This window comes from Corvus hawaiiensis, chromosome 15 (assembly GCF_020740725.1).
Source record: "Corvus hawaiiensis isolate bCorHaw1 chromosome 15, bCorHaw1.pri.cur, whole genome shotgun sequence".
NCBI classification, from domain to species: domain Eukaryota; kingdom Metazoa; phylum Chordata; class Aves; order Passeriformes; family Corvidae; genus Corvus; species Corvus hawaiiensis.
This window is the reverse complement of record NC_063227.1, coordinates 7,681,359-7,709,349: the sequence shown is the minus strand read 5'-3', so window position 1 is coordinate 7,709,349 and position 27,991 is coordinate 7,681,359. Positions and strand designations below refer to the sequence as shown.

General features: G+C 42.1%; 1 protein-coding gene across 1 annotated transcript in view; it reads right to left on the bottom strand.

Annotated features, from left to right (window-relative positions):
* Positions 1–27,991, bottom strand: part of ADAMTS2 (ADAM metallopeptidase with thrombospondin type 1 motif 2) — a 177,639-nt gene that overhangs the window by 11,413 nt on the left and 138,235 nt on the right. Inside the window, exons 6-18 of the mRNA XM_048319915.1 lie at positions 26,638–26,794; positions 25,687–25,792; positions 23,908–24,051; positions 21,984–22,116; positions 20,410–20,523; positions 12,680–12,825; positions 11,086–11,261; positions 7,120–7,253; positions 6,189–6,312; positions 5,474–5,554; positions 3,831–3,994; positions 2,526–2,685; positions 1,738–1,870 (exon numbers count right to left, since the gene is read on the bottom strand). Coding sequence (XP_048175872.1) covers positions 1,738–1,870; positions 2,526–2,685; positions 3,831–3,994; positions 5,474–5,554; positions 6,189–6,312; positions 7,120–7,253; positions 11,086–11,261; positions 12,680–12,825; positions 20,410–20,523; positions 21,984–22,116; positions 23,908–24,051; positions 25,687–25,792; positions 26,638–26,794 — 1,772 coding nt within the window. The remainder of the gene's footprint in view (positions 1–1,737; positions 1,871–2,525; positions 2,686–3,830; positions 3,995–5,473; positions 5,555–6,188; positions 6,313–7,119; positions 7,254–11,085; positions 11,262–12,679; positions 12,826–20,409; positions 20,524–21,983; positions 22,117–23,907; positions 24,052–25,686; positions 25,793–26,637; positions 26,795–27,991) is intronic.

Here is a 27,991-nt window from a genome sequence, read left to right as displayed (position 1 = left end):
TCTCCGAAGCACTGACAAAACCCTGTGAGTGCTGAGCTGGGGCAGATCAAGGTTCTCATCATCAAAAATGTTTGGTTTGGGGGAAGGCAACCCTCCAGTGAAAACCAGAAGGTTCAAGTTCATAATGTCTAAATCAGTATGGCCACTGATAAATGAAACCTAATCTTTGTAATGTGCTGTAGTTGAAAACTGCACTGATCACCCAAACTGGCTCATTAATCATAGCTACAAATTGTAAAGAACTTAGAGAAGAACAACAGGGACAGACAGGCTTAGAGCAAATGTATCTAGACTACTGAAGCCTTGGTTATAATTAAGTGAAGATATATAGCAGTCTAAATATTTACGGAGTGCAGAGATTTGCAAGATGGAAATATTGTTCCATGTAAACAGTATTCATGGGATAAACTTAACCAAAAAATATACATAGTCTGGAGAAACACCCTGAGCTTGAAGGAATTGTCCTAAAGTACTCATAAAATCCTGGGTTTGGAAATAGTGAAGAAATAGCAAAAGGCACTGCACTACACACTCCACTTAAATAGAAAGTAACAATTTCACCCAAGTTTCTCTTTGTAACCTATAGAATTTCCACAGCTGTGGAGAAAGGCAAGAGCTGTCAAACCATGAATCCTGAGGTGACTTCTGAGACAAAGATGAGTTTTTCCCAGAAGTGAAGAAGCAGCACATTAGTGTAGGGGGTGTCACAGAGCTTTGTAAAATCTCTTATATAATTGCCTCTCCTATGTACAAGAGCAAAATGCTTGGATGGCATTCTATGGAAACAGAGCAAACTGAAACTTCAGGGATCCAAGCACAATTCAGGATCCTATTGAGTCTTTGTGGTACCTGGGCCCAATTATATTTGCAGCTGAAAGGAGGATACAGTCCTTTCCAGAGAGCCTGAGATACAGTTAGGTTATTACTTCAGTTTTCCAATAAATAAACATTCAACCCTGACCCATGCTGAGTTTATGGGGCACAGTTTCTTGCCTTTTCTCTCTTTAAAATCTTTTTTTTGAAAGGAAGTTAGGAAATATTGTGTAGTATGTTCTATTTATTTGCTGTGATTCCTGGAACCTGTATTTAGTCCCCAGGGATAAAAGCTGGAATCAACACACTCGTTTCTTGTTGCAGTAGAAGCACAAAGAATATATTAGTCCTACATGTGGCAGGAATAACCTCCTGCCAGTCAAAAAAATCACCTGTAAAATGTGAATTATAATATTTATAACACTTGACTATGTAGAGCAAAAATGAAGGTACAACAGGCATTTCGTGCTGTACAAGGGCAGCCAGAGAGATCTAGCAGGTCAAATATTTTCCCTGTGTTTAAATGTCTGAAAATATGCTGTGAACTTTATGAAGATTTGGATTTGAGAGACTGGATGATATTGGTTGTCTTCTGTAGCACTCTGTACATTTGTTCTGACATGGTTAACCCACAGTGTGTAAAACCCACTGGTATAAACTGATACCTCAAGATGGCCTGAACACAAATGTCTGGATCAAGAGAGCAATTCTTTTCCAATCCAACTCATTAAATAAGTCATAGGAACCAGCAATCACAGAAAGAATATTTCTATGAGCAGAATAGAGCATGACATCCTCACAGTCCTGGGTCTCTGTAATGACCATGGACGTGAAGTTAAAGCCCTCTTCCTTGAGGTGACAACGTTGGCTGCATGTGGTGCCCCTGCACCTGCAGGGAGCAGTGCTGGGTGCAGGGATGCTTACATGGGCTGGGAGCACTCCTGGAGGTTGCACACCCTGCGGATGGGTTTGGGCTTCTGGATCACCTCGCAGTAGCTCCGATGAACCATCTTGTGGTCCGTCTTCCTGCGGCAGCCGTACTTGGTGAACTGGTAGCCTGCGGAAAGACACTCCTCTTATTCTCAGGACTGGCAGACCTCACAGAGGGCTCGAGTTTCAAATGAACTGCACAAATGCTGTCAGGGGTTGCAGCAGGAGTTGCAGGTGAACACGCTACCAAAGGAGCTGTAAGCTGCACCAAATAAACACTTACCACACGAATTTAACACCCGTAATTGCTCACCCCCCTTATTTTTCACGACTTTAATGAAAATAACAGCCAGATCCAGCATCTCAAAAACATTCTGTAAACCTGCCTAGCCACGAACCAATGCTGCAACCTGACCATCAGCCTGGGGAACAGCATCAGGGTTCACATCTTGCCCCAAAACCAGAGTCTGACACTGCAAAGGCCACGTCACTGGATGAGGATTTACAAAGGGCTGCCCCATGGCACCTTGAGGTTTGGCACCTTCACAGCTTGGAGACCCTCATCCAAATCTTGCACACTTGTGCAATTTTTCAGTTTCATAACCATAAATCAGAAATGAACCAGCCCAGATCTGCCCCCAAACCGTTTAAGTCACATTTTAACCCCATTCACTATTTATTTATCTATTACTTAACTTAAATAAAACTCCTCCCATACTCTGGTCTCCCTAATGTCTTGTGGCAATGAATGAATTTTGAATGATCTGCGGTTTTGTTTTTACCTCCCCCACAAGGTTTTGAACACTGGGACCATTTCTTCAAAGCCCATTCATATGACACTGAGTCCTCTTCCAAAACGTTATTGTTATCTACATTCAAGGAATCTTCATGGATCATGTACTTGTAAGTCAAAGATATCTTGGCACCACCATGAGGAATCACCTAGTAAGAAAAACAGATGTAAGGAAAAAAGATACGAAAGACTGATATCAGGAGCTCTGTGAGATGACATGGAATAGTCATTGTGGCTCACATATAAAAACATCCCCGCAGGGATCTCAACCTTTTAGCTGCACTCAACGCATTTTTTCCCTGATGAAAAAGTATATCCTTATGACACAGAGTTTCTAAACTGCATATTAAGAAAGACTGTTGTTGATTTAGACTTACTTTCCTTGCCAGCATTGGGCTGACATCATGATACTAAGTTTTTTCCATATCCCATTACAAAGGAAGGAAACTTTGTACTGAAACGATAATGGATAATTCCACTAAAAGACAAAGCGAATTCAACTGCAGAAGTAACTGAAAGTGGCAAAGAAATTGCTTATATTTCTGATAAAACACAAATATTCTTATGATAATCCCGGAATTCTGCAAAGCTTTTTACTTAATCTTGATAGAAATATAAACTATTTAGAAAGATGTTTTGTTATCACACTGCATTAAGACAAATGCAAGAAAATGGAACTCAATGTGAACAAAGTGCAAAATATTGGTCCTCCAGAAACATAATATTTATTCTTTCTTTGAAGTTCAGCTGGTGTAGACCAACACATTACAGTTGTTTTCAGAGGGATTTTAAATCAACTCACTCCTGCTAATTGCAGTCTATTGCTTGTTAGTTTGCAATGAAAAAAGAGCATATTTGGCTGGTTTTGGGAACTATGGAACTGGCTTTGCCCTGAAAAAGGCAGCCAGGAAACACAAGAACCCTGCATCTGCCTTTGCAGGATACATTTTCAAAACATGGATGGGAGAAGGAGCTATTAGATTCAGCCTATACGAACCACTCTGACCTTTTTTTGACTAGTGCTCACAGGTCAGATAGGATAAGTACAGAGTCTTTACTCAGTGGCTGATTGCTAGGCCATCCACAGGAAATAATCAGGACAGCTGGTTGCTCAACACATAAACCTGAATTATAATAGGTCTCATACAGAGCAATGAATTAGGAGAAAGGAATTAAAATACATCTTCTATTGTCTTATAGTTGAAGCAGATGTCTTCTTGTAACTCACATGAGGAATCTGAATTATATGCTAGCCCATTATGGCTCTGTGGAAGGTGGTTTCCATTTGACTTACCAAAATAACTATTCTATTACGCAGTGGCCCCATGGTCTGCACTGTTTCTCTATCATCGTCGTTCCGATATTCCCACTCCACACCCATGTCAATAAAGACTTTAGAGTCTGGCACATAGTTGTCTTCACTTAGAATGAATTTCCCCGTTTCACGATTTTTAATAGCTGGGAACAACACAAGAAAAGTTAATATGAGAGGTTCGCTTCTTACCTCCAGTTTTGTCCTGCATGTGTCCCAGTGGAAGAAGCTGAAAAGGCCAGCATGCATTTTCCCTCTGTTTCCTCACAGGTTTGGAAAGACTTTTTCAGGTGTCTCACTGAACTGCCAATGCTTTTCTGCTCAGCTCCAGAAACATCAGTTGTCCTTTTTTTTCCTTTTTCACAGCCTGCCTTGCCAGAGAAATGAGGCCAGCACGGCTGCACTGCAGGGATCCAGCTGCCTGCTCCCCTATAACAACTTCTGAATCCACTGGCCAAATCTGAGCCAATTTGAGAGCCAGTGGGGGTCCCAGAGCTATTCAGCTCTTTCATATGTTGTAAGGCAGCTCAGAGGGCTGTTACTGCTCCATCAAAGAAAGGCTACTGAGCTAACCCCCAGCAGGTCCCCTCAGTGAGAGAGAGACACTAGAAACAGTAATAATTCTCCTGCACAGATCCAGTCCTGACACCAACACAGCCCTGTTAAGCTCCTGCAGGCACCTGCCACTGCACACAGAGCCTGGCTCCTCTGCTTCAGCTCTCACCAGTGCTCTGTCCTTCACCTGGAGACACTTCAGCCACCTTTGTATGAGGACAGGTTTTCACCTGAGATGGAAAATTTGCCCTCCTCGTTAGAAGAAGCGGGGACTGTTTGTTATGTAACACCAGATTTTAACTCCATTCTCTCTCTGGCAGCTACCTGAGCATCCGGCTCCCTCAGCAGTGGCCTCGACAGCAAGTGAGCTGTTCATGTGCACAGCACTCACCCCACCCCGACAGAACTCTGTCTGAAGGAGAAATGCTCCCAGATCCACAGGGCCGGGTGCCCTGAGCAGCAAGGGAAGCATCCACTGGGGAGAAGCTGGGATGACTCACGCTACAATCAGGAGACCATTAGCTGTGAATCTACTTCCAATTAATAGCAGCCCACTAGTCACTGCTTCCCATTGATTACAGGGCTCGGGGAGGAGAGGATTTCCATTACCTCCTAGACTGGATTGATTTGGCAGCCTCGTGTCAACACTGTTAGCAGGGGGGCAGAATCTGGAACAGATCTGGATATAGCTGAGAAATGACTGAGGGTGGGAAGCACGAAAGATGCACGCAAAGACCATAGAATGCTTTGGGTTGGAAGGGACCTTGAAGACTGTCTAGTTCCAGCTCCCAAAGATAATGCATGGCACCCCATAAAGTAACTCAGTGCCTCTTCCAGCAGCTTTCACACATGCACATACCAACACAGAGATCTGGCTGGGACACCCTGGAATATAGCAGAGGGAAATAGAATTGCCAAACAAGTTTCCTAATTTAACATTCTTAGAGAAAGCACGTGGTGTGGGAGGGTAATGGGTAAACAAATGTATAAACACATTGTCAGCCTCCAGAGACAAAAATAAACACCAGAAAAAATTACTGTGACTGAAAATTCTCCTACTTGTTACTTACCGAGATTATGAGCAGTGGCATCTGTTTCCTGTATAAGTAAATGTCTCGCACCAGCAGGAATTTCAAACATCTTAACGTACCCTATAATTGTAGTATTTGAAAATATGGTTATGGATTAATACGCCACAAACAGGGAGGGTTTGTCTTAGGTTTTTAAATAAATCTTATTTTCTGAAAGCAGGGTGTATTAAACAAGATGAACTGAATCCAGCATTATTCCCATCCCCATTTTTGTGCCAGGTGATGGAATGTAACAGGGACAAAGGGCTTTGGGTCAGAAGAAGGATGCCTGAAGTATCATCAGCAGATTTTGCTTCAGACTGAAATGGCCTTTGAGCACCATATGCACCCACAGAGGCCACACAATCTCCTGCCTGACAGTGCCTGATGATGACATATTATTGCAGCTCTGCAGTGACTTGGAAAAAGCAGCTGGGTGACATCAGAAGCACAAGTACATCCACAGCTCTGCAACAAGGAGCAGGGAAGTCCTCTTCTATGCATGCACAGGCCCTGGTAGCACCAGCTTTAACTGATCACTGGACAGAAGTCTTATTTTCAAATTATAAACACATCTGGAAGTAAGTCCAGATTGTTTATTGGAATTAAAGATGCTGCACATGATGTACTTAGTAATGGTATTTTCCATGAAACATAAGAGATCAAGAAAAAATACCCGGAATTCCCCAGGACAAACCACACTGAATGTACCGACCTTGCTTTTTTGGTACTCTTGAAAATGTTCTTTTCACCACTTTGCAGTGGGAGTTATCTCCTCCACAGACACCACACTTATCTTCCTGCTTCGTGGAACCTATGACCCTGTCACAGCCAACTTTCTGTGCACAAAAGAGAGAAACAGTCATTCGTATTTATCCACCCTTCAAGTCAAATGAGCCTTCACCTCGTGTATCAATCCCACCTTCTGCTTCAGAAAAGCAGCACACCTTGTAGTATTCTCCTGGAAGATCAACACCTAAACAGATTTTAATACTTCCTGTTCCTATAACAGCTGTCAATTGGGTGATTATATTTTTATATTATGCTTCACAGTGGTTCTCTTACTGAAGGAAAGCAGAATGGTTAAGGAAAAGCTCTTAAGCCTCAGCTTATCTTAAGACAGATGCTTAAATTCCAGAGGAATCTAGGCATCTATATGGGGATAAGCACATCCACCAGTGCTTTGCTAGACAGAGACTAATTCCATTGAAAGATGACCTGCAGCAGATCCCGACTTAGAGGAACTGTCATTGATTTTTTAAAAATAACATGATCAACTACAGAGAGAATGCACATCAGCCATATCCTAACACCACTTTCCTTGAAAGCTGCTGTGCATTCCTGTTTCATTGCACATTCCACCCCCACTAAACCTCAGCAGGAAGAGCTTTCCTTGAAAGCTAATTGTAATAGATCATCTTAAAATACTGCATGAAATATTTCCTGTGTAGGTAGGTGCTTTTGGAACCGAGTCACATGCATGGCAACTGTGAATATCACACATAATATTGTGACAATAATCCTAATGAAATCTCCTTATTGCCCAAAGTGTTATTATACTTAGTCATTCTTGGAGAGAAACACTCAGAGTACAACTTTAATTGTTTTCACAATACTGAGCTCTGAAAAAGCCCCCAAACACTCACCAGGCAGTCCCCCCTCACACAGATGCTGTAAGCGTCCTTGTAGGAGCAGCGGGTCCCGTCGTGTACCATCCTTTTCATGTACACCACATCCCCTGTCTCCTTTGATTCGCAATACAGGTGGCACCTCTCCTTAGCTGAAAAATAAAATGACCCAAATTGTGCTTGTTCAGCTCTCACAGTTCAGTTGCTGACCTTATGAGCAGCACTTTCAGTAGTGTTGGTTCTCCCTTCTTCCTTGCACACATCACAGAGCCCAACGTGGTACCCATAAATCATTGATGCTTATCCCCTTTGAAAAATCCTGTGATCTCTTGGAAACTGCTGCATCATAAAGCAACCATGTGTCACCATTAGGAGACAGACTTAAAAATAACAGACTTTGATGGGGGATCTATTTAATCCTCTGCAGATGCTGCAATCTGGTAGACCTTTCCTCAGTTGCACAACTACCTGTGAGAGATGCTGGTTTCTCCTGCACGGCACTTAAATGAAAAAAAGCCAAAGTAACTTTCCCATTAAAAGCAGCTGTTTGACACTGAGTGAACCTGGCATCCAAAATTTCTTCAGAGACATCTGGACCAGAGCATTTCATCCTAACCACAAAGTTAATTTTCCCTCATGGTTGTAATTTTATTTAAGATAATTTAAACCATTAAACAAGATGAGATGTCAAAAAAGATTCAGACAAAAAAACATTTTTTTACTGCTAACACATGCACAAACAGCCAGACAAGTGGTATTTTCTCTAATCTGTTCCAAAGAGCTAAGATCAAAAAATAAAGCTGAAAATGACTAGTCACTGGCTGAATAAAGTTGTATTCCACTAGTGTATTTCATTCTATCCATGTCTCTTGCTGTCCTCAGCCCCATAATAGGATTCACTGTGCTTTCCTTGGCACTGAAGAGCAGATGGCCTTTCTGCTAGATGAAACAAATAGAGATTCTGCTATTTTAACATGATTAAAAGTTGGAAAGCTTTTCCCACCATTTAAAACAATAACGACCTTTCCATTATAGCAGTTCAGCTGAAATAAATCTTCACAGGCCCTTTGCATTCTTCCCCTGTACAGTTCCATGGCCTCTGCCCTCTTTTTATAAAGTCCTTGTTATTGCTGTTGATGTCCTCAAGGCCACTGGGTATTGGTACATCAGAGACCTTTGTTACCACTCCCAAACGATGCAGGGAAGTCACACTAAAAATCCAGGGTCTAATCTATTAAAACAGGTACTTTTTTCAGTGCAAATTCTTAATAGGAGACTATTAAGATCATGATAACGACAGACGTACTGTATTTGCATATATTAGAAACAGTAAGCTATGAACAAGATAGATGTCTACACACCACCCCTGGGTATGCACCCACCCCCACCCCACACATACCACGCATTCACTGCGTGTGATTAAATGAAAATATCAGCAGGTCTGACTGGGTGCCAACAACTCTGTACAAGGGCTTTATTTTAGAGATGGTTCTGTTCCCACTGCTCCATGGGAACAGTAAATGTGCAAGTGCTGCTAAATTAGACCCTGTTATTGCAAGGAATTATTTTCTTCCTATTCACTGGTGCTGGGCACAGTAGAGGTGCAGGAGCATGGATGCGACGGTGTGCCCGTCCACTCTCTGCTCTCATTTAACTGAGGCTGGGAGCTCATAGCCAAAGTCACACCCTACTGCCCTGGCAGATGCACAATGCAGGAGTCTGTGAGCACAGCAGGGATGAGGACATGGTGGCTCAGAGGGCCTGGAACAGGAGACAGGCCATGGCACAACAGGGCATCGGGATTCTCAAGGACACACTGGGGTGTGGCTCAGTGGCTTTTCTCTGCCCACAGCATGAGGCACTCCTTTCTGTTCCTATCCCCTGCACAATGTGTCAGACACATCCAGCTGAGCTGCCTGTGAAGTGTATGGATTTATGTCACTTCTGAGCCACAACTGCATTATCTTCACAAGTATGTCACTGATATGCCTTATCCTTACAAAAAGGAGTTTTAAATAGATTAGTTCAAGCACAAGCTTGTCTCTGGCCTTGTTTTCACACAAAAGCTGTTCCCTCTAATAACCCTGCACAGGTAAATGTAACTCTCAAGGAGTCTGCAGTTAAACCATAGTTATATGGGAAACCAGCAGTGCAGGGATCAGTGCTCAGACATCAATGAGCTGGTTTCTGACCCAGAAGCCATTGAATTTAATAGAAAAAACTTGATTTGTTCCAGTGGTCTCTGCAGCAGACTGCTCCAAAGGCTAAAGCGTAAGCAAAGGTCCTGCAGGCCACAGCCTTCATCCCCTCACCCTGTGCCAGCAATGCTATTTCATGAAATTAAGCTGTGAGGCTGTGTCTGTGCCTTTGAAAATCCCAGACTGACCAAGATGGCATGAAAAGAATGAGGGAACTCTGAGAACTCTTTGGGAAGAAAGGCAAATTAATTAAAGGAATTTGCTATTAATTTCTGGCAGAATATCCTCTCACTGGAATGCAAAATGATTCACCCAAAGTGACCCTTCCCCTCCCAGTGATGACACTGGGCTGAGGATGGGGTGAGTGCCCAGAATCTGTCCCTTGCCAGGCCAACCCTGCCCTCACGAATTTGTCATTCAAGTGAAGTGACAGGGTTCAAAACCGGCAAACAGCCCGTACTGCTCATTCAACAAGTTGAAACTCATTGCCCTCTGCCTTTTTGTTTGGTGAAACATCTCAGCGAGTTTTCTGGCAAGAGCAGACATGGTCCCAATCAACCAGCTGCACTTGCATTGACAGTTGAGCGGAGGCATTAACAAGAACAGGAACATTTTTATTCTAGGAGGTGATCTCTGTCAAGAGGCCACAAAATCAGCCTGACCTTGCTGGTTGAGAGCCAGCACCCATCCAACCCAACAGCTGCCTCCAACAGTGACAGCAGCATTTGCAGGAAGACACAGGAAAAACTTGAAACTTTCTCAGAATATTCTCCAAGTTCCTCCTACTCTGCAGCTTGGGGACTTCCAAAATCATGGCTGGAACTTGGTGTTTAATAGCTCTTAATGGATTGTAGAACTGTCAAGAATGTTTCAAAGTAAGGTCTAAAACTTTCTGGCATCTGCAACTTCCTGTGGCAGGGAATTTCAAGATCATTAGATGCTTTGTACTAAGTCTTTCCTCTTATTTGTTTTAAATCTGCCACCTGATAATTTTATTTGATGTTCCCAGGCTTGCATTATGAGAAACTCAATAACCATTCCACATTCAGTCTCAGGCCACTCACAACTCTGTAACTCTATCTTTTTAATCTACATCCTTGCTTTTCCAGGGTGAAAAGTCCTGGTTTATCCAAACTCTCCTCATCCAGAAGTCATTGTTTATGTTTGCTTTATTCTGGTCTTTCTGAGTTCAGCTGTGGGTTTTTTAGCAGCATGGGCAGCAGTGAGATGGGCACAACCTGAGCTGCACTGGGTGAGTATTTAAAGTGCAGACACAACGTGCAGGTACACGGAGGCAGAGCAGTGTTCTCCATCTCTCCCTTCACAGCCACTGAATCAATCTTTTCCTAAAGCTATTCCCAACTCCCAGCCTTTCTCTTCAGAGCCCACCATTGTACAGATCCATACACACATACACACCAGTTTTTACCCCCATAGCCATTACTGGCATTCATTAACACCAAACTTCCTTTGCCTTCTTGTGCCACTTAGTGTCACAAGGTCCTTCTGCAGCTCTCAGAGTGGGCTGTGCTCCTGTGCAAAACCATTTCCTTTTATCTCATGGTAAATCCATTTAACTGCTGTCACTGGGGAACAGTATCCAAAGATTTTTGAAAATCCAAGTACATTGCATGGATTGGATCACTCATACACTGATACTCACTGGTCCCTCCAAACAACTCCTAACAGGTTCCTGATTTCCCAGGAAGAAGTTTTACCCCTCCCTATATAATTTTTACTCATATTTGCAACTGATTTTAGTTTTCACAGGAAAGGGGCTGCTCACCATCGATATGTTCATAAGGGAGCCAGTGGTGTTTGGTGTTCTGGTACTCAAAGTAAGGGTCCCACTGCCGGCACTGCTCCTCTCTGAAATCCTCAAAGTCCTTGGGACAGTCCTGGGTGTTGCACAGCTGGAACTCGTAGCTTGGCCCCACACATGTGCGGCCTCCATTGGCAGGACTGCGACAGGGAGAGAAACCCATGGTTAGTTTTGCCATTATTTCATTAATCAACTGTCTATCAAATCTTCTGAGGAGCAATTTGTTTCCCAGTCATGCCAGTAGGCACTTGATGAAGCCAGGGCTGTGTTTCTGATATGTAAAATATATATTCTCTTTCAAAACCCACTGTCACTACTTAGCTTTTAAAAAGCAACTTCTGCAAGTAGAGGTTCAAACCACTTGATAAAGGCAAGGAAAGCCATTTTCTTGGTATAGCCAGGAAAGGAAAGCACAGCAGAACTCATTCCCATTCACCCCTAATGCAGTAGCAAAGGCAGAACAGCCCAGCTCAGTGCTGTGCCCCAGGCAGATGTGCACCAGATCCCTGGCAGATCTGGCAATACAGAGCTCAGAACCTGTAGCTGGGTTTGCACCCTCTTCCAGGAAACACAGAAAATGTTTTCAATAGTACCTTAGGCTTTTCCTACTTGTAAATAGATTCTACAACTAAAACTGTGCCCATAATTAGAAAGGTCAATTCCCTGTTGCCAAAGTAATAAAAGCTGAAAAGAGAACTGGCAAATTTTTTCTTAACAGAACAATTTCCATCAGAAAATGCTGCTTCATAAAACTCAATTTAAAAAAAAAAAAAAAATCAATGATAAGATGATTTTTAACACTAGTCAAGTTCAATTGCTTTATCAACAAACCAAGAAATTCCACGTTAAAAATATTCTCACTGTTAAAATCATAAAATTTTGACCATTGTTTTAGTTCTTGCTGTTAGGATCTTGACTTTTTATGATAGCACATTAAGATAGCAATAATTGCACATTTCATATCATTTGTATATACCAATCTTTATTAACTATACTTTACTTCCACTCTTACTGGAATGGAATCATTCTACATTATCTGGATGACCCATATGTAAGTTATTAAAGAAAGACAATTCAAAATTCCTAAAATTAACTTTGGGGAAGGTTCTGATCTCAGGAGCTTTGTTCCAACTTGGAATGAAAACAGTTTGAAAATATTTTAAGACCTTGTTGAAATATCCTAGAAGGTGGATTAAAGAAAACTTTTTAAAAGGTTTTTTAAAAAAAATCCAGTAAATCACTGCTATCATTTCATACTCACATTTAAAAAAAAATATATAGTACCCTAAACTTTTATTTATGCTTTACACAGCACAATATTAGCACTTTCAAGATCCTTCTAACTGCATAACCAGTTTAATGGATGGATAAACTGAGAAATAAAGATGATTCATGACTTGCTAAGGGCCAAAAGTAGAATTTCTGACAACTTATGCTATAGGTCAGATTTAACAAGCACCACTCAACATCCTTTACTGCACTGCTGCACTGGGCATGCACTGAGGATCCTCCCCGTGCAGCCTCTGCACATCAGTGGGACACTTGGGGTGCCACTTACTGTGGGTTGTCACACTGCCGTGTCCTGTACTTCACCCCGGTGCCACACGTGCGGGAACAAGAGCCAAACTTACTCCATGCCCCCCAGTGTCCATCCTGCTTCAGGACATCTGGTGTGAGCCAGATGCAGTGACCTTTAAAGCAATGCTGAAAGAGAAAATCGGATGTCAGAATGATTAGATGATTAACTTGTATCAGATGAGAAGTTGTTATACCACACATTGGAATTTCAGGCACAAGGTCTGGATTTTTTTCTCACCTCTCCAGCAGAAAGTAGAGGGACTTGCTGTCAGATTGTGCCCATGATCCCAAACTCACTCAGATTTTATGAATTTACATGTCAGTATGCACATGCGTGCGTGCAGGTTTTAAGGCTACCAAGTTTGTTAAACTGTTCTCAGTGTTATATTTCCTCACCACCTGTCTGCAGAGGGGATATCATTTAAGGGAAATGGCAGAATCCCATATCTTGGAGGCTAACAATAACATCCTGGCTCCACTACTGCCTGCAGCCTCTTCAGGCAGCACTGTCAGGAGCTCTGGCCACAGCACCATCCTCTCCCACAGCCCAGCCACTCCCAAATCCACACACATATTCCTACAATAAATGTGATCAGCAAAGTGTCACAAAATCAAAGCCAGCTTGCACTGTAGACATTAATGCTATTAAATAAAAACTTCTGCAGTGTTGCCCTGGAGATCTCATAGTAAACCTGACCAAAATAGCAGGAGGCATTCCTTAGGGACAGCCCTGGACAGTCCTACAGCAGCACAGTTCATCATGCCCTACCACATTTTCTCCTTTATTTTACCTGGTTTTTTAATACAGTTACTCTGCAGCAGCTGAAGCATAGAATTTGCTACATTTCCCAAACCACTAAGGTATTTATTTTATTTCTTTAAGAGCCTTCATAGCTCCAGTACTGATCATCTCTACTGTCATCTCCTGTTAAAGAAACCTGTCAGTGCCTTTCCACCAATTTCTCCAGTCCCTAATCAAGGAATTTTTTCTCAGCTGAAGTCAGAAAGAATTCTTCTCAAGGATCACAAGATTCTGGCCCCTTTTAGTACTATTTCTGCTTTCATAAAAGTCTACTGATGAAGTGTGGGTGCTGGAAAATATATTCCAGCAAACAAACGACTTTGCATGAGACTGTCATAGTTTGTCTGCGTTAACGGTTACTGCCGGGATGAGAGCTCTGGCTAAGGAGCACAGATGGCTGCAACAACAAGTGAAATCAGTCACTTACTTTCCTTAACATTCAAGTCAACAACAACATTTTACACAGCTTAACAAGCCCTGGAACGCAGGAATTTGGCAGGCTGCACAAGACAAGCATATGGCTAAATGCATGCTGCCAGCAAAAACAAAATCAGAAGATATATAACAGGAGAGCGTTCCTGAGCATAGAGCGATTAGTGATCTGGAAGGCAAATTTAAAAGTGATGGATAATCATTAATAATGCTGAATTTAAAGAGAGAATCATTAGTAAAATGGTGACAAGGCACAGCTTACTGATTCACTAATCTGCTCAGTGACTGGCTCTTTATTCATGCGATTTATTTTGGGGCTGATTTGATTGGACAAGGAGTAGAAGAGAGAGTAGAAATAAGGTTTCAACTATTTTTTTCTTTCCCATGACTTCAGATATTCGAACTCAAAACCTATGAAATAGATGAGTTACCACAAAGCCAATTATACCAATCCTGCTCCAGAGCTGTAATGGGCACATTTTTCTTAGATGTTTGACTGAACAAGAGATAATTCAGCAAAGCATGAAAGAAATGCAAAATGCTAATATGTCCTTTGCTTTTTTTGGTTTAGAAGCTAAGGGCTGTACCCATCAGGGGCTGTTTACTTATGGCTTTAGAGGGGTTTGTTTGAACAAACTGTTTGAGTCGTGGGGCCCTGCACAGCCAGGGAACCACTCAGAGAGGTGGGGGAAGCTGGCAATGCTTCAGCTTGTCAATAGATATTTCAGCTGGGCTTGGAAGCAGATGTGAAGTGACAGCTCCTGATCTGTGCTTGCTCACACATCCTTTTATCAGGGTGCTGCATCTCTCAGGTGTAAGGTGACAGCAGTCACCAAATCCATGTCAGGAGCCATTTAGCCTATGTTTATTATGTGATGATCCAGAATCCAGTGCTTGGGCTCATGGAGGAGAGGGAGAGACGTGATGACACTGTGTTTCCCAACCTCTTCCCTGTTTTATTCAGGGACAGCGGGATGTAGGTTTGCAACAACCTATAATAAACCCCCTCTCTGACATTAGGACTGGTCCCTGAACTGGAAGGCAAACATTGCTGTGTAAAGGGAAGAGCAGCACTGATTTTTAGTGGAGAAGCTGGTCAGATGCTGATTGTTGGGAAGCTGAGGCAGAGCTATTAGGAGACAAGCATTTATGTAAAATGAGTCATCCACAGCTCTGCCTTTTTTTGTGGAATTAAAAGAAAGGAGCCTACAGAAAACAAAATGATTCACTAATGAATCTTACTCTGTGCAGACCGTGCAAGAAAATGCATGAGAAGGTAAAACCAGAGAGAGAACAATCTCCAGTGTAATATGGGAAGTTAAAGCCAACCCTTCCTATTGCTACTACATTAACTACATAATGAGGTGGGAAAGAGCCAATTTCAAGCACTATTCCCTTCATAAACAAGGGGTTTCACTTAAAGAATGAAGCATTTTAAAGCAATTTCTTTTTATAATGAGAAAAAAATGAGTAAATGCAAATTGTTTTCTTAGTTGAAGACAAGACGACTTCTTGCAGTCTCGCCTATTTTTCTGGCAAACAGGACAGTCCAAAACAAGTGCAATTTCCAGGACAGGGAGCTTAAATTTCTTGCAGTAAAACATTCCACTGCTGTTTTCAGCAGTTCTTTGAAACAACTGCTGTGGATGCCAAAAAAAGAGCCAGTGTGTTCCTGTGGGCTTAACACATCTGCAAGTCAATTTTCCAAGAAGAGACTTGAAGATCTTCTGTGGGTATCTGTAACTATTTTATATTGAGCAGCGATGGGCATTGCTCTGATCTCCTCACTTGACACCCCAGGCATCTACCAAGTAGCCCCTCACACTGCACCATGGCTGGGGGTCCTCTGTTCTCCTCACTCTTCTGAGGTCCCATCAGGACCTTATTTATTTGTATTCTCCATCACACGCAGGCTGGCCTGCTCTGCTCCATCTGTTTGAGAATAATTAGTTGCAAGGGATGAACTGAAAGTTCCAACACTAAGGACTACTCTGAGCCAGTAAAAGTTTCTTCAGTGGAGAATCAAGTATTCTCCCTGTTTCTGTGCTGACTAACACAGCACACACTCACCCATCTGTCTCCTGTCTCCGAGAGAAGCTGAGGTCAGCTTTCTCAGTGGGAAATTATCTGGATGGCTTTGAGCACACATTAGTGTTTTCAGAAACCTTTTTTCTTGGTCCATTTTTCTTCTCAAAAATATCTATTTATTTCAATATTTAATCATTCCCTTCCTTTCCTGACAGAGTAAAAAATCATTCCAAGTTTGACTCAGATCATCTCATTAGGACAGTGCAAGCAAAGAGAAGACCTGCTAGGTTTGTGCTGGATCCTTGGCACAGAAGCCAAATGCAAGAGCAACATCAGCCTGGTCGGCAGGGGCAGCTACCAGGCTCTTACCTCTCTCCAAGAAAAGAAAAAAATGAGGCTCAGGTGGTGCAAACCTTGATGTTAGTCACTGCAGCAAGCAGATGGACTCAAGCATGTGATCTCCCTGCATGACTGACTCTGGGTTTTATTTCTACCCTGTGGAGAGCAGTTAGCTACTTCAGCCGACATAAATGTCTCCCCAGAAGAGTAATATTTTTTTTAAATGGAATAACAAAAAATGATGATATATTTCTGAAGTTTGCCTGGATTCAGAAGCCTGAGGCTAACAGTAGAGCTGACAGAATTGTATACAAGTAAATAAATTATCAGCTGACAACATATGTTTCCTTTCAATCTACAGAATGCCAGGCAGAGTTAAGTTTTGTGCAGTTATGTCTTGTCTGCATGGTTTACTACAGCAATTTATGGAGTATCTCTGACTCCACAGTGACTCTGAACCTCCATGTGCTTAACTTTACACACTGGAGTTATTTCATGGACCATCATCAAAGCTTCGCAAAACTGATAGAAACTTCCCTCTTGCTATTGAAAACTCAATCTGATTTTAAAAAATCAAGTTGGGAGCAATAGAAATTATTCTATTTCCTTGAGGATTCTGCCAAAATAGTAGTTTTCTTTTCTGTCTGGGAAGCTCCAGGAGAATATGTTATTTTTTTATCTTTAAACTCAGCAAATTATTAGTTTGCCGCCAATTAACATAATGGTTGCTCAGTATCTTCATTTGCACAAGAAGACTTAATAAGAAGTTTTTTAAATGGCAGAATCTTGCTCTTTTGGTAACTTAGTTCAAATAACCAGATGCACAGAAGAGCTTACATACATTTACATAACTATACACTTATCTGTACACATACATGTAGAGTAATACACAGCATTAGAAAGCCTCATCTTCCCTTTCAAAGGGCTGGTGCCTGGGTCCAGGACACAGCCTGGGTCTGCACAGACATGGTCCTTATCATCCTGCCTGCCAAAAATATGCTACAGATTTCATGTCTCCCATATGGCTGTTCTTGCCCCTTGACCATCAGTTAGGAAGGAGGCAGCTGGACTGGAGTCTCCTCAATGGCATCTTGCTAAATTTGGGATCAGTTATCAGTTATGTGAACACCAGCCCTAGGTGAGAACATCCATGCACCACATGCCGTGTTCGCCTCCCCAGCACCACTTTCATTTCTGGCATCCGGTCCCCTCAGCTGCAGCAAAGCCAGGATGTTTCTGTGACACATCAGCAGTGTTGTGATTGGTTTGTGCTTAAAATAGGCCCTGGGAATTGGAGGTATGAAATCAGGAAAACTGCAAGTTTCCAAAGTGGGAAACAAATGAATCTTTCTCAATCAGCATCTTTAATTGCTTATTTCTTGTTTCTGCATTTTTCTTTTCTGACATGATTCCAAAGAAAATAGGAAACCATGTTTGAAATTATTTTCCTTTTTCTCAAATGCTGATGAGGTATCATGGGAGAGGTACCTGAGAGGAAGCTGCCTCACAGCAACTGAGTCCCAGCTTTGGGCAATAAATGCATTTTACAGCCCTGTGCATTCAGGCAAGAGGCTCTGGTACTGTCCCAGTTGGTGAAGAGAGTGAACAGGGGAAGGCAAAATCAAGGGCAGGGATGAAAAGGAAAGGAACAGATGTAAAAGCACTGATCTGATGTACCTGTACTAAAAACACCAACATCTAATAAATACACTGGTCAAATGCTGAGCTCAGATACATAAAGTCAGCTATATAACCTTCAGAACTCACACTATTTAAAACAACCCAAACCATTTAGTTCAGACTGCTGAGCCTTATCTAATAAAATGGTTTTCATTTTACAAAATTTTCTCAGGTACTTCTGGAAGGTGGCAGCAAGTTTATTTATCAAAAAACTGGGACAGCTCCCTTGAGAATAAAACAGTCAGAGTCCTATCATCTACTGAAACTCCAGAATGTGCACATACTCTCTTGCATCTCTGCTGAGCTCAAAAGCCTGGCTGTCTGCACAGCTTGCTGAAGCCTTGGATCCCAAGTTCCAGTCCAAAGAAAATTTTTACAGCTGAGTTGCATAATATCCTGACAAACTGTTTATAATGGAAGCACTGACAGATCCTTAACTGTAGAGTTACAAATCCCTTTTTTCTCCTCATTTCTGTTCAAGTACTAATATGAATGAATAGCTCAGGGAAGAGAGTGATGCAACAAAATGGAATATAACTGTATTTTTCAGTTGGGGGTCATAAATATTTTTAATGTAAAAATCAAGATAAAGAAAAGTGTATTCAAATAAATTGTCTAAAATTTTGGATTGTAATGTAATTTTTTTTTAACAAGAAACAAAGCTGTTATTACAGGAATAGTTTAAAGAAGAGAAAACCAGAAGGGAGTGGTTTATATAGAGCATGAATTGCTGGGGAATTAATTTAACATAACATTTTCATAAAAAAGACTTTTCAAACCATAACAGCAGCTGCTAATATGGTTCATTTATTGCATAAATGATGTCATACACTGGGTTATAAAAAAACCTTTCCAAGTAGCAACATCTTCCTCTCCCCCTCAGTCACTGCATCCAAAGCCTAGGGAAGCCAGATTTTTTTCAGCAGACTTCAAAGGACTTGGAGTTCAGACCCACTCTGAGCAGAGTGTGATCTCCATGGAGGATGACTGGGGCTGGGAGCAGCTCCAGCATGGTGGTGAGCGGCCGGAGCTCTCTGAGCCTTTGCCACCTCACACCATCCCTCCACAGCTCCTCATGCCTCCCTGGGCTCTCACCAAACCAGCAAATCCACCTCCACAAACCTGCCCTTCTCCCCTCACAGTCCCTCTTGTGCTGTCATGTTGGTTCTCTCTAGCTGGCACTCAACTCCCACATCCATCCTTTCCCTCTGGGAAGCTCCAGCAGCTGTGGCTTGGCCGTGTCTCCAGCCCCCACTGCTCTCTGCACCCCCGCACAGAGGAGGCCAGTCAGCACCACAGCAACATTGCTGGTACAAGCACAACACCCTGACCTCAAAAGAGTCGTAGGAGAGAGGAAATCCGTTTTTGGCTTTGCTACAGAGACTTGCATTGGGCAGACACTGCCATGACCTGCCTGAGGACGGGGTTTAATGGTCCCAGAGTGGCCATGCAGGACGCTCCAGCCCTCACCCCATGCTCCCCGTGACACTTTACCGTGCCATAAATCGAGTCTCTCCTGATGGGAGAGAATTTGCTGAAAGTCCTTGCAAGGAGTTTGAGAGATAAAGCAAGACATCTTCTTTAGTTTCAATGCTTCTAGATGGTTGTTTATTAAGTCTTATCAGAGGAACACAGCCACTAGCATGACCCAGGTACAGCATAGAAGGAGGAAAAGTAGGAGTGAGACCAATTATCAAGATTTACACTGCCTGTTAAAGATATTTTAATCAATAGTTACTAAAAACGTACATTATTTTCACTTTCTTACCAATTATTCAGTAACGCGACTAGGAACTGCGGAATTTTCTATCCAATCAATCCAAACCACTTTTACTGCAGAATATGGAGTAGTAGAAGAAGAAGAAGGTCTAGAGAACAACAACAATCCTCCATTTTGATATTTTTTACTCTTATCAATTTACTATAAAGAGAAGCCTAAAACCTCTAAATTTTTCACCCTGTGACAATCTTATATAGTAGTCTATCACCTAATTCACACCACTGTATTTTCTAGTTGTTGTCTGACTGTTGGTAATTTTTTCCAAGGTTTGAAGCTAAAACAGTGTTGTTCAGGGGGGTAAGAACCCTTAGAAACAGGCAGAGAAATATTCTCGGCACTCTGGGTTCCTACATCCCGCTCACACTGCTCAGAATCACAGAATATTCTGTGTTGGATGGGACCCACAAGGATCATCAAGTCCAACTCTTGAGTGAATAGCCCCTACAGGGATCAAACCCATGTGTTACTAGCACCATGCTCTAACCAGCTGAGCTAATGCTCAACACTTCACTTGCACTCAGGAGTTTGCCCCACATCTCAGCAAACCTCAGGTGCTCCAGACAGGTTCTTCTCTTGTTCCTCTTGATTTTGCACACAAACACACGCAAACACACGTGTGCATGTGGGCACACAGGGCACCAGCTCTCACCTTTCCTGGTGCACACATGGTCCCGTCCAGCGGAGGCCCTTTCTTTGTTTTGCAGAAATAGGGGTTCTCAGGGTGGCTACACCACAGCTGCTTGCATGGATCAAATGTACGGAACTGGAACACAGGAAAAAAATCAGAGTGGATGATGCTTTGAGAGAGCTCCCACTGGAAACAGCAACAGAAGCTGCAGTTTGGGGTGATCCTTTCCTAAGTATAAAATGCCAGCTGTTAGCACTGATTCCTGAGGAACACCGTGATGTCTCTGGATTGAATATTTGAGTTTTCATACAGAATCATGACTCTGAGGTGAGATCCCACTTGCATGTGATGGAATAAAGTCAGGCAAAAATAGTTTTACACAAGTGAGCTATCAGTTTCCCCAGGCAGTGAGACGCACGTTGCCTTTTCTTACAGCTTCTCCAAATGGGGCTGCTTCATTTGGCAAACAAAGAAAAAATCCTTGTGCACCCATGGGAGATGGAAATGAGCTGCTCAGACTTTAGCTCAGCTGTTGTAATCCCCTTCTTAGAGGGATGGAAATTTGAGATCAGGTCCCCAATCCATGAATAAATCGGCATTTTACCTACAGTGCAATGGCTTCTATAGGAGAGGATGGGAACCACCCACCACAAAACATACTAAATCATGATGTCTGGACGTGCTTTTGGCTATTCTGAACAAAGAAGAATAGAAAGCCTCCATCTCCCAGGCTCTGGAGGATGGCTGCAAGAAAAGATTCTCTTTGGCTGGGACATTCTTCCGAGGCAGCATCAGAGGGAATTGTGTCAAGACACAATACTACAGCTCATGCTCTAAAAGTTCTCATCCATTATCTAGGGACAATGCTCAGCACATATATTCCTGCAGATGGGAATGAAAACAGAAATGTTACGTATCAGCAGCTGCCAGCAGCTGAAAACATCTCTTTCCATTTTATATTTTGTTCTACTTGAGGAGCTGGAGGTGGGAGGCACAGCCCTGCTGCAGAAGACTCTATTTTCTGAGGCCAGTCCACTGAGAATTTTACTAATCTTGCTTTGCTTTAAATTTAGACTTTGGCTCTTGTTTTCCTCATACACAAGAGCCAAGCATGGCATCAAGAGCCCTTGCAAGTTGCTTTACTCACTGTCATGCTTTTTTTCTCTTGCTAGGTATCAAAATGCATCACACTTTCCATAAAATTGGATCATAAAAGCATGCTGCCCTGTGCTAGCACTACGAGATGTGGCAGCAAATCCATCTCCATCACATGGGGTGGGAGTTTTGTAGCAAAACAACCAGCTTCCAGCAAGAGAAGGCTCAATAACACAGCAAGTTTGTTTGCTTGAAAACTACAGATATTTATGAAACTACACAATAATTACTTCTGTAATTCCAGTTTAAAAAAAAACCTAACCAAGAGACATTTAGAATAACATATATGTCAACATTCAGTTGTTAATCCTTGCTTACAGCTAAGAGGGCACATCATCTTTCTTTGTGGGCTTCACTACTCTCTCCCTGTTAAGGACATTTCAGAGACACTTAGACCACTCCTGGATGAGAAATAGCAGAAGCTAAAGTTAAATACTCACAGCTGTGCACATCATGTATCCCAGTCCAAAGTCAAACCGGCACTGCTCGTTCATGGAGTAGTGAATCCCTGGCAGCTGTGGAAGGGAAGGCCAGTCATGTTCGAAGGGATCATCCCGCAGACAATCGTAGGAACTGCAACAGGCAAAAATTACAGGAACAGATGGGGCTGTGAGGCTTGCACAGTGTTTGTGGTTTCATTGCCTTTTTGTTCCAAACAAAATAGAGCCTACTATTTCTCAGATGTTGGTCCTGAAGAGCAGCTAATATTGCAATTATGCTCACATTCACTATTAGCATGTCATATCCACCTTCAATGGATTCTACACATCTTTTTTTGAAGCCCTTCCATTGTAATTTTCATTTAGCTTGCAGGTAAATTCCTATCAGTCTCCAGGCTCCTTATGTGAAAGGAATCCAAGGAAGAATCCACATGAGACCAAGAAGAAAAGAAAGTTTAATTAATTTTCCATTTGTGGAATTTCTTGCTGTCTGCAGCTGTCTTTCAAGTGAGGTTTCAAAAGCAGAGGCCAGGGTAACCAGCCCAGAATACCACTGAACTTACAGTTTCCCTGTGTCCTCCCTGAGAAGCAGTGACTCATTTACAGACTTACAGAGGTGCACTTTGCTGCCTACATTAACCATTTGGGTTTGTTCCCTCTTTCTGCTTCTCCTGATCACCCCCAACTCCATCCATAGTTTAAACTAAGTTTCCTTTCTGTGTGATGAATGTGAAAGTTTCTCCTCTGCTCCTAAGGAGTGAGGATGGCCTGTAGAATTACATCTGACCAAGCCATGTCAGGACAAAGGACTGATGCCAGTACCACCAAATGGTTAACACGGTGTAAGTATGGGTTGATTCACAGCACCAGCACAGTCCACAGGCTCTCTGAAATGTCTCCCAGTTATTTAACAGACATGAGGACACAATACACGAGCCTATCCTGGCAATCATTAAGGTTGCCTTGAAGATACCAATAGCTGAAAGCAGAATTTTGAGGTTAGATTTACTTCAAAGCAAACCATCATTCTGCTTTGTTATAAGACATTTTAAAAAATAGTTGTATTTAAAAGAATGTAAAGCTGCCCCCTAGGCCAGATGATTTTTATTTAATGGCTAAAGCTATGGAGGATCTTGCTAATAGAAACAATCACACTTCCCTCACAATATTTTTATTCCTTATTGCCACACCTAAGATAGCTACGATAATAAAAATACTGACAAAAAGACTGACTCATGTTTACTTCATGCATTTTGCTGCACTTTTTCCTACTCAATTTCAGGTTTTTCTGGTTATCATAGTAGTTTCCCCATATTTTTCTGTACAACTTGCACATAACAAGTGGAAGTTTTTCTTTGTAAGGAGCAAAACAATGGTCACAAACAACAGAATGTGCCAGGGAACTCCAGCACAGGTCTAATGCCTGAAGTGTCAGGTCCAAAAGGAAGGCAAGGGGCATGGATGAAGGTGTTTAAACAGCTTTTGCATTTAAGGTACTGAAAGTAAAATTAACAACTGAAGAACTAATTCTAGAAGAGTGTGTGCTCTTTAGATATCTACTAAAGTTGAGAAAAGCCCTGAGTACTTAAAGGGCAGCTTTTCCTCTCTAGGCAGCACTGTCTTGTCACTGACAGGTATCATAAGCAACAAATGGCAAGACACACACCATGCTGCTGGGTAGCCAAGGAACTCCTCCACTTACAGATTACAGTAGGGAGGGAGGAAACTTAGCAATGAGATTCATAACAGTGCCTTCCATCACCCTTGAGAGGGCAGTAAATACACCTTTAATGTCCAGAAAATGCACAGATGTAAATGAAATGAGAATAATTTTAAATGGACCGACATCAAACTGAACACGAGATGCATAATTGTTCTTACACACTCCCTCCTGGAAGGGGAACAGCTACTGAAGAGTACTCACTGGAGATAGCGGTTCAGCTCCTGCTGGCTGCAGCGGGACCAGTGGAAGCGGTGGAAGGCGGCTTGCACCAGGGGGGCCATGATGCTGCCCAGCCGGACCTCGTCCCCACAGCGGTTCCCTTGGCCGTCGTGCTCCATTCCTAAACTGCCCCGCACACGACAGAGACACAACAGTGACGTTGCAGATGGGCTCTGGGTGCCCGAGTGCTTCCCTCTCCCCAGTGTCACCAGTGGTTGATGCCAACACGCTTCTGAAGGCCCATGGCCCTTGTCCACATGAGCAAAGTCATGAGAAGTAAAACAGGGTGAGGCTGAAGCTAAAGAGTTGGCCTGAACTAACTCCCACATGGAAGGATTGACCCTTGAAAGTACTTTCATGTCATTAGCCTAATTCACTTTCAAAAACACTAAAAAAATTTCTTTTGGACTTCTGTACACATGCACATTCGTGAATTAACACAGCTAAATGTGAATCCATTTCTGAATTACTGAGCCTGTCCACCCTCCAGGAATACTAATAGAAATGTACTCTTGCTCTAATCTTGAGCTAGTCAGGAATTTATATAACTTCTAAAGAAATCACACCTTAGCTTAATTCAAAGTATTTTGCAACTGTAGACAAATCCTTTGCATGGAAAAAAAGGAAGGTGCCACACAGCAAGCTAGTTGAGACAAGATGCTGCTGTTGCCCAGGAGAAATCCCACATTGTTTAAATGTGAAACAGCCTGGAAACTGCTGGGTGCTTTCTAGAAAATTACCCCAAGTTACAGATATTTTAAAATTTCTTTTTGTCTTTATTATGAATATGCTTGCTTCTTTCCTTTGTTAGGATCTTATACTGCATTTTTAATAAGCACTATTGGATTAATATGGGCAATAACTGTCCATAATTAAACCAAATTAACAGACTGGGGCTGAATATGACTTGAGGGATTACAGACTTTCTTCAGTGTTGTCTCTTTTAAAGCTTATGCTGTATTCTTTTTAATCCTAATTCAAAAATTCTGGAATCGAATACTATCTGGGTATCAAATAGATGTCTCTGTCTAAGATATGTTTATAGTGATTTCAATAAATTTTGGCACTTTATTGTTTAAAAAAGGAGAAAGGGCCTGAAAGCTTTCTTAGGGAGAACAGAATAGATGGAAACTGTTCAGAAAAAGCCTTCTGGTAACTATTATTCTACCAAAGAGAAAATGGGAAATCAGTGGGAGTTCTCTGTAAACAGGGAAACGAAAAAGATCTGGGAGAAACCAAAGCTCTGACAACTGCTGCCCAGGCATTGGTTCAAATCACATCAATAGGTAAAATAATTGCATTTTTTATATGAGATACGTAGAACAGTTGTAACTGCAGTGCTTGGCACCTCGTTTCTATACAATATTGTTTCCTTTATAATCAGTATATCATAATATACAGATTATGTGCTTATTTAGTATGGATTGCTTGCAAGAATACTGTGTTCCACTGACTAAGTGAATTCATATTTCTTTATTATGAGTACTTTACATTTCCACCAGGAGACTACAATACATCATTCAATCTAGTTCCACAGCAGCCCTGGAAGATATTTTGGTATTAGTTCTTTTTTCCACTTGAAAATCCCAAAATATAAAGTTTACTTAAGATCATAAACAAAGCTTTGTGAGAGCTGAGACCTGAAACCAGAGTTAACCCAGAATATTGTTTCTTAACATCATGTGCATCTGTCCAAAGTCATCAGCATTTGTCTGTACCAAAAACCATTAAGGTACAACACAGATGTCCAGTTGTACTCACACATGTCCAGTTTCATGAGCCACCACAAATGCAGATGAAAAACCATCCTCATGGTTGAGAGTGCAGCTTCGGACAGGATGACACATCCCAGTGACGGGAGCATAGCCTGTGAGAAACACCAAGTGTTTCAGAAAATGAACAAGTACAGAAAGACAATGCTGTGGGAAGCTCTAGAGCTAGCATCTGTCTTTTGTTGTGACATGAGTATAGCTGAAGTGGTCCTCTCAATACACCTCTGCCCCCAAACATTTAACAATGTGCTTCTCCATCTATGAAACAAGTGAAACCAGCCTGTTGAACAAATTAAAACTTCCTGGCTCACCAAGAAAATTCTTGTCACCTTTTGGACTGTCCTACAATTGCTTTTTCTAAGTGCATAAGACAACAGAGGCAAAGGACACCACATGCTGCTCTGTGGAGGAGCCCAATACTGTTCCAGCCCTCAGGGAGCAAAGCCCCAGCCCTGTGTTGACAGCAGCTCTGGCCAACTCAAAATGCATGGGAAAGCTCTGAGATTTCTTCCCTCTGGTGAAAAAACTGATCTCACAGGAGGCAGAGGCCTGAAAAAAAGAAGAAAGTGGACAGCGCTTGGCTCTGCTGTTCCAGGCCTCTCCATAACAATATTTCTTGGCAATTCGACTGTAACACAGCAACAGCTTTGGAACATTTTAAACACAAAATCTACTCTTTAATGTTTGGGCATTTTCAGGACTGTTTACATATGGATCCCATTTTCTTGGCTTCAGTAGGAGCATGGAAATGATCCAATAGGTAATCAGTAAGAAAGGATAAAATAATAAGTGAAACAGTTACAACTGAAAATGGCCCGACACAGAGCTCTTGGGGAAAGAAAACATTGAGCGCAGATCAGCAGAAGATACACACTTAAACTTTGCATGACTAACCTGGCTCAGTGATAAATGCAAATGCAAAACAAACCCAGACACACACCTTGCATGCCTGATGGACCAAAATCCTGCCTGGTGAGGAAGATGGCGTGGTCGTGATATTCCGCGTGCCCAGTGTCGGGTTTCTGTTGCAGGTAGGCCCAGCGACACACATTCTCCAGGCTTTGTGAGGGGTTCCCAATCTCTATCAGACTCATAGACTGCATACACACAGGGAAAAAAAGACACCAAGAGTTATTTATTGAAAGCATGGGCAATTTTTTTCCCAACTTTTTCAGGCACTTGACTAAATATCCCATTTCCATTACAAGTTTGGTCTTAATTAAGAGATACTTACACTTCAGAAATAAATTTTACTGGACCAAGAAAGCAAGAAAATAGCTAAAGTTCATGGTTAGATTGTGATTTCTGCACTTAATGAGATCTAAGATATAACAAAATAAAAAAAAAAGAAGAGAAATAAAAAGATGGGTATTTTAATGACAAAACTGATACTGGGTTGTGCACTCTTATTATTTCTATGCCACCCTGGTATCAGTTTACATCACTTTATTGTCTCTTTACCATCTCTTCCAGTCTGGATATACAGTTCCTGATGGAGCCTGTGTCCCTTGTGGAAACATGGCAGGTCTCGACCAGCAGAGACTGACCCAGTGTGGGGAAGAGCAATGTCTAATGGCCAAGGGAAGGCAATCACAACAACTGCAGAGAGCCAGCACCCTGCCCTGTTCATCAGCTGCTTTTGTCATGAAACTGAGCTGTTTAGGCTGTTCTGTCAGACCTTGGCACGCCCCTCCATGCTGTCGGTGTAAAACTAAGGGTACTTTTTCAGCTGTACTTGAATCATTACTTCCAGAAATGGACTTTCTCAGTGACTGTCTTTTAAACTGCATTTTCTTTATCCCTTTATCCATTTGAAGATCATTCAGAAGGTAGAACATATAACTTCCCACTGTGGGATGCCATCTCCAACCACACATTACATGGGTAGTGAACTGACACGGCTTGGCTGGCTCCAGTGAACTGATGTGTTAGGTGAGGTGCGAAGGACAATTCTCTTGAGCAAGAAAGAGAAAGATATTTTAAAATCCAACTATTACGTTTGCCCTTTTTTTTTTCCAGTGGTACTTTCCTAAGAGTTCCCAGCTAATTCTGCTTGATACTGTGTACTGCTAAGGCTTTACAAAACTTATTGTATGTGGGATACTATAAAATGTATGACTAACTGACCTGTCCCAGGCCTTCCAGGATTTGTAAGAGCTACAGATGTGAACCCTGGCTTTTCATTTGCAAAAATTATATTACCATGACAACACTGTAATCATAACAAAATCCACTACAATTTAGATGCTGTACTGTAGTGCAAGCGTTCCTCATTCCAAAATACTTAATGTAGA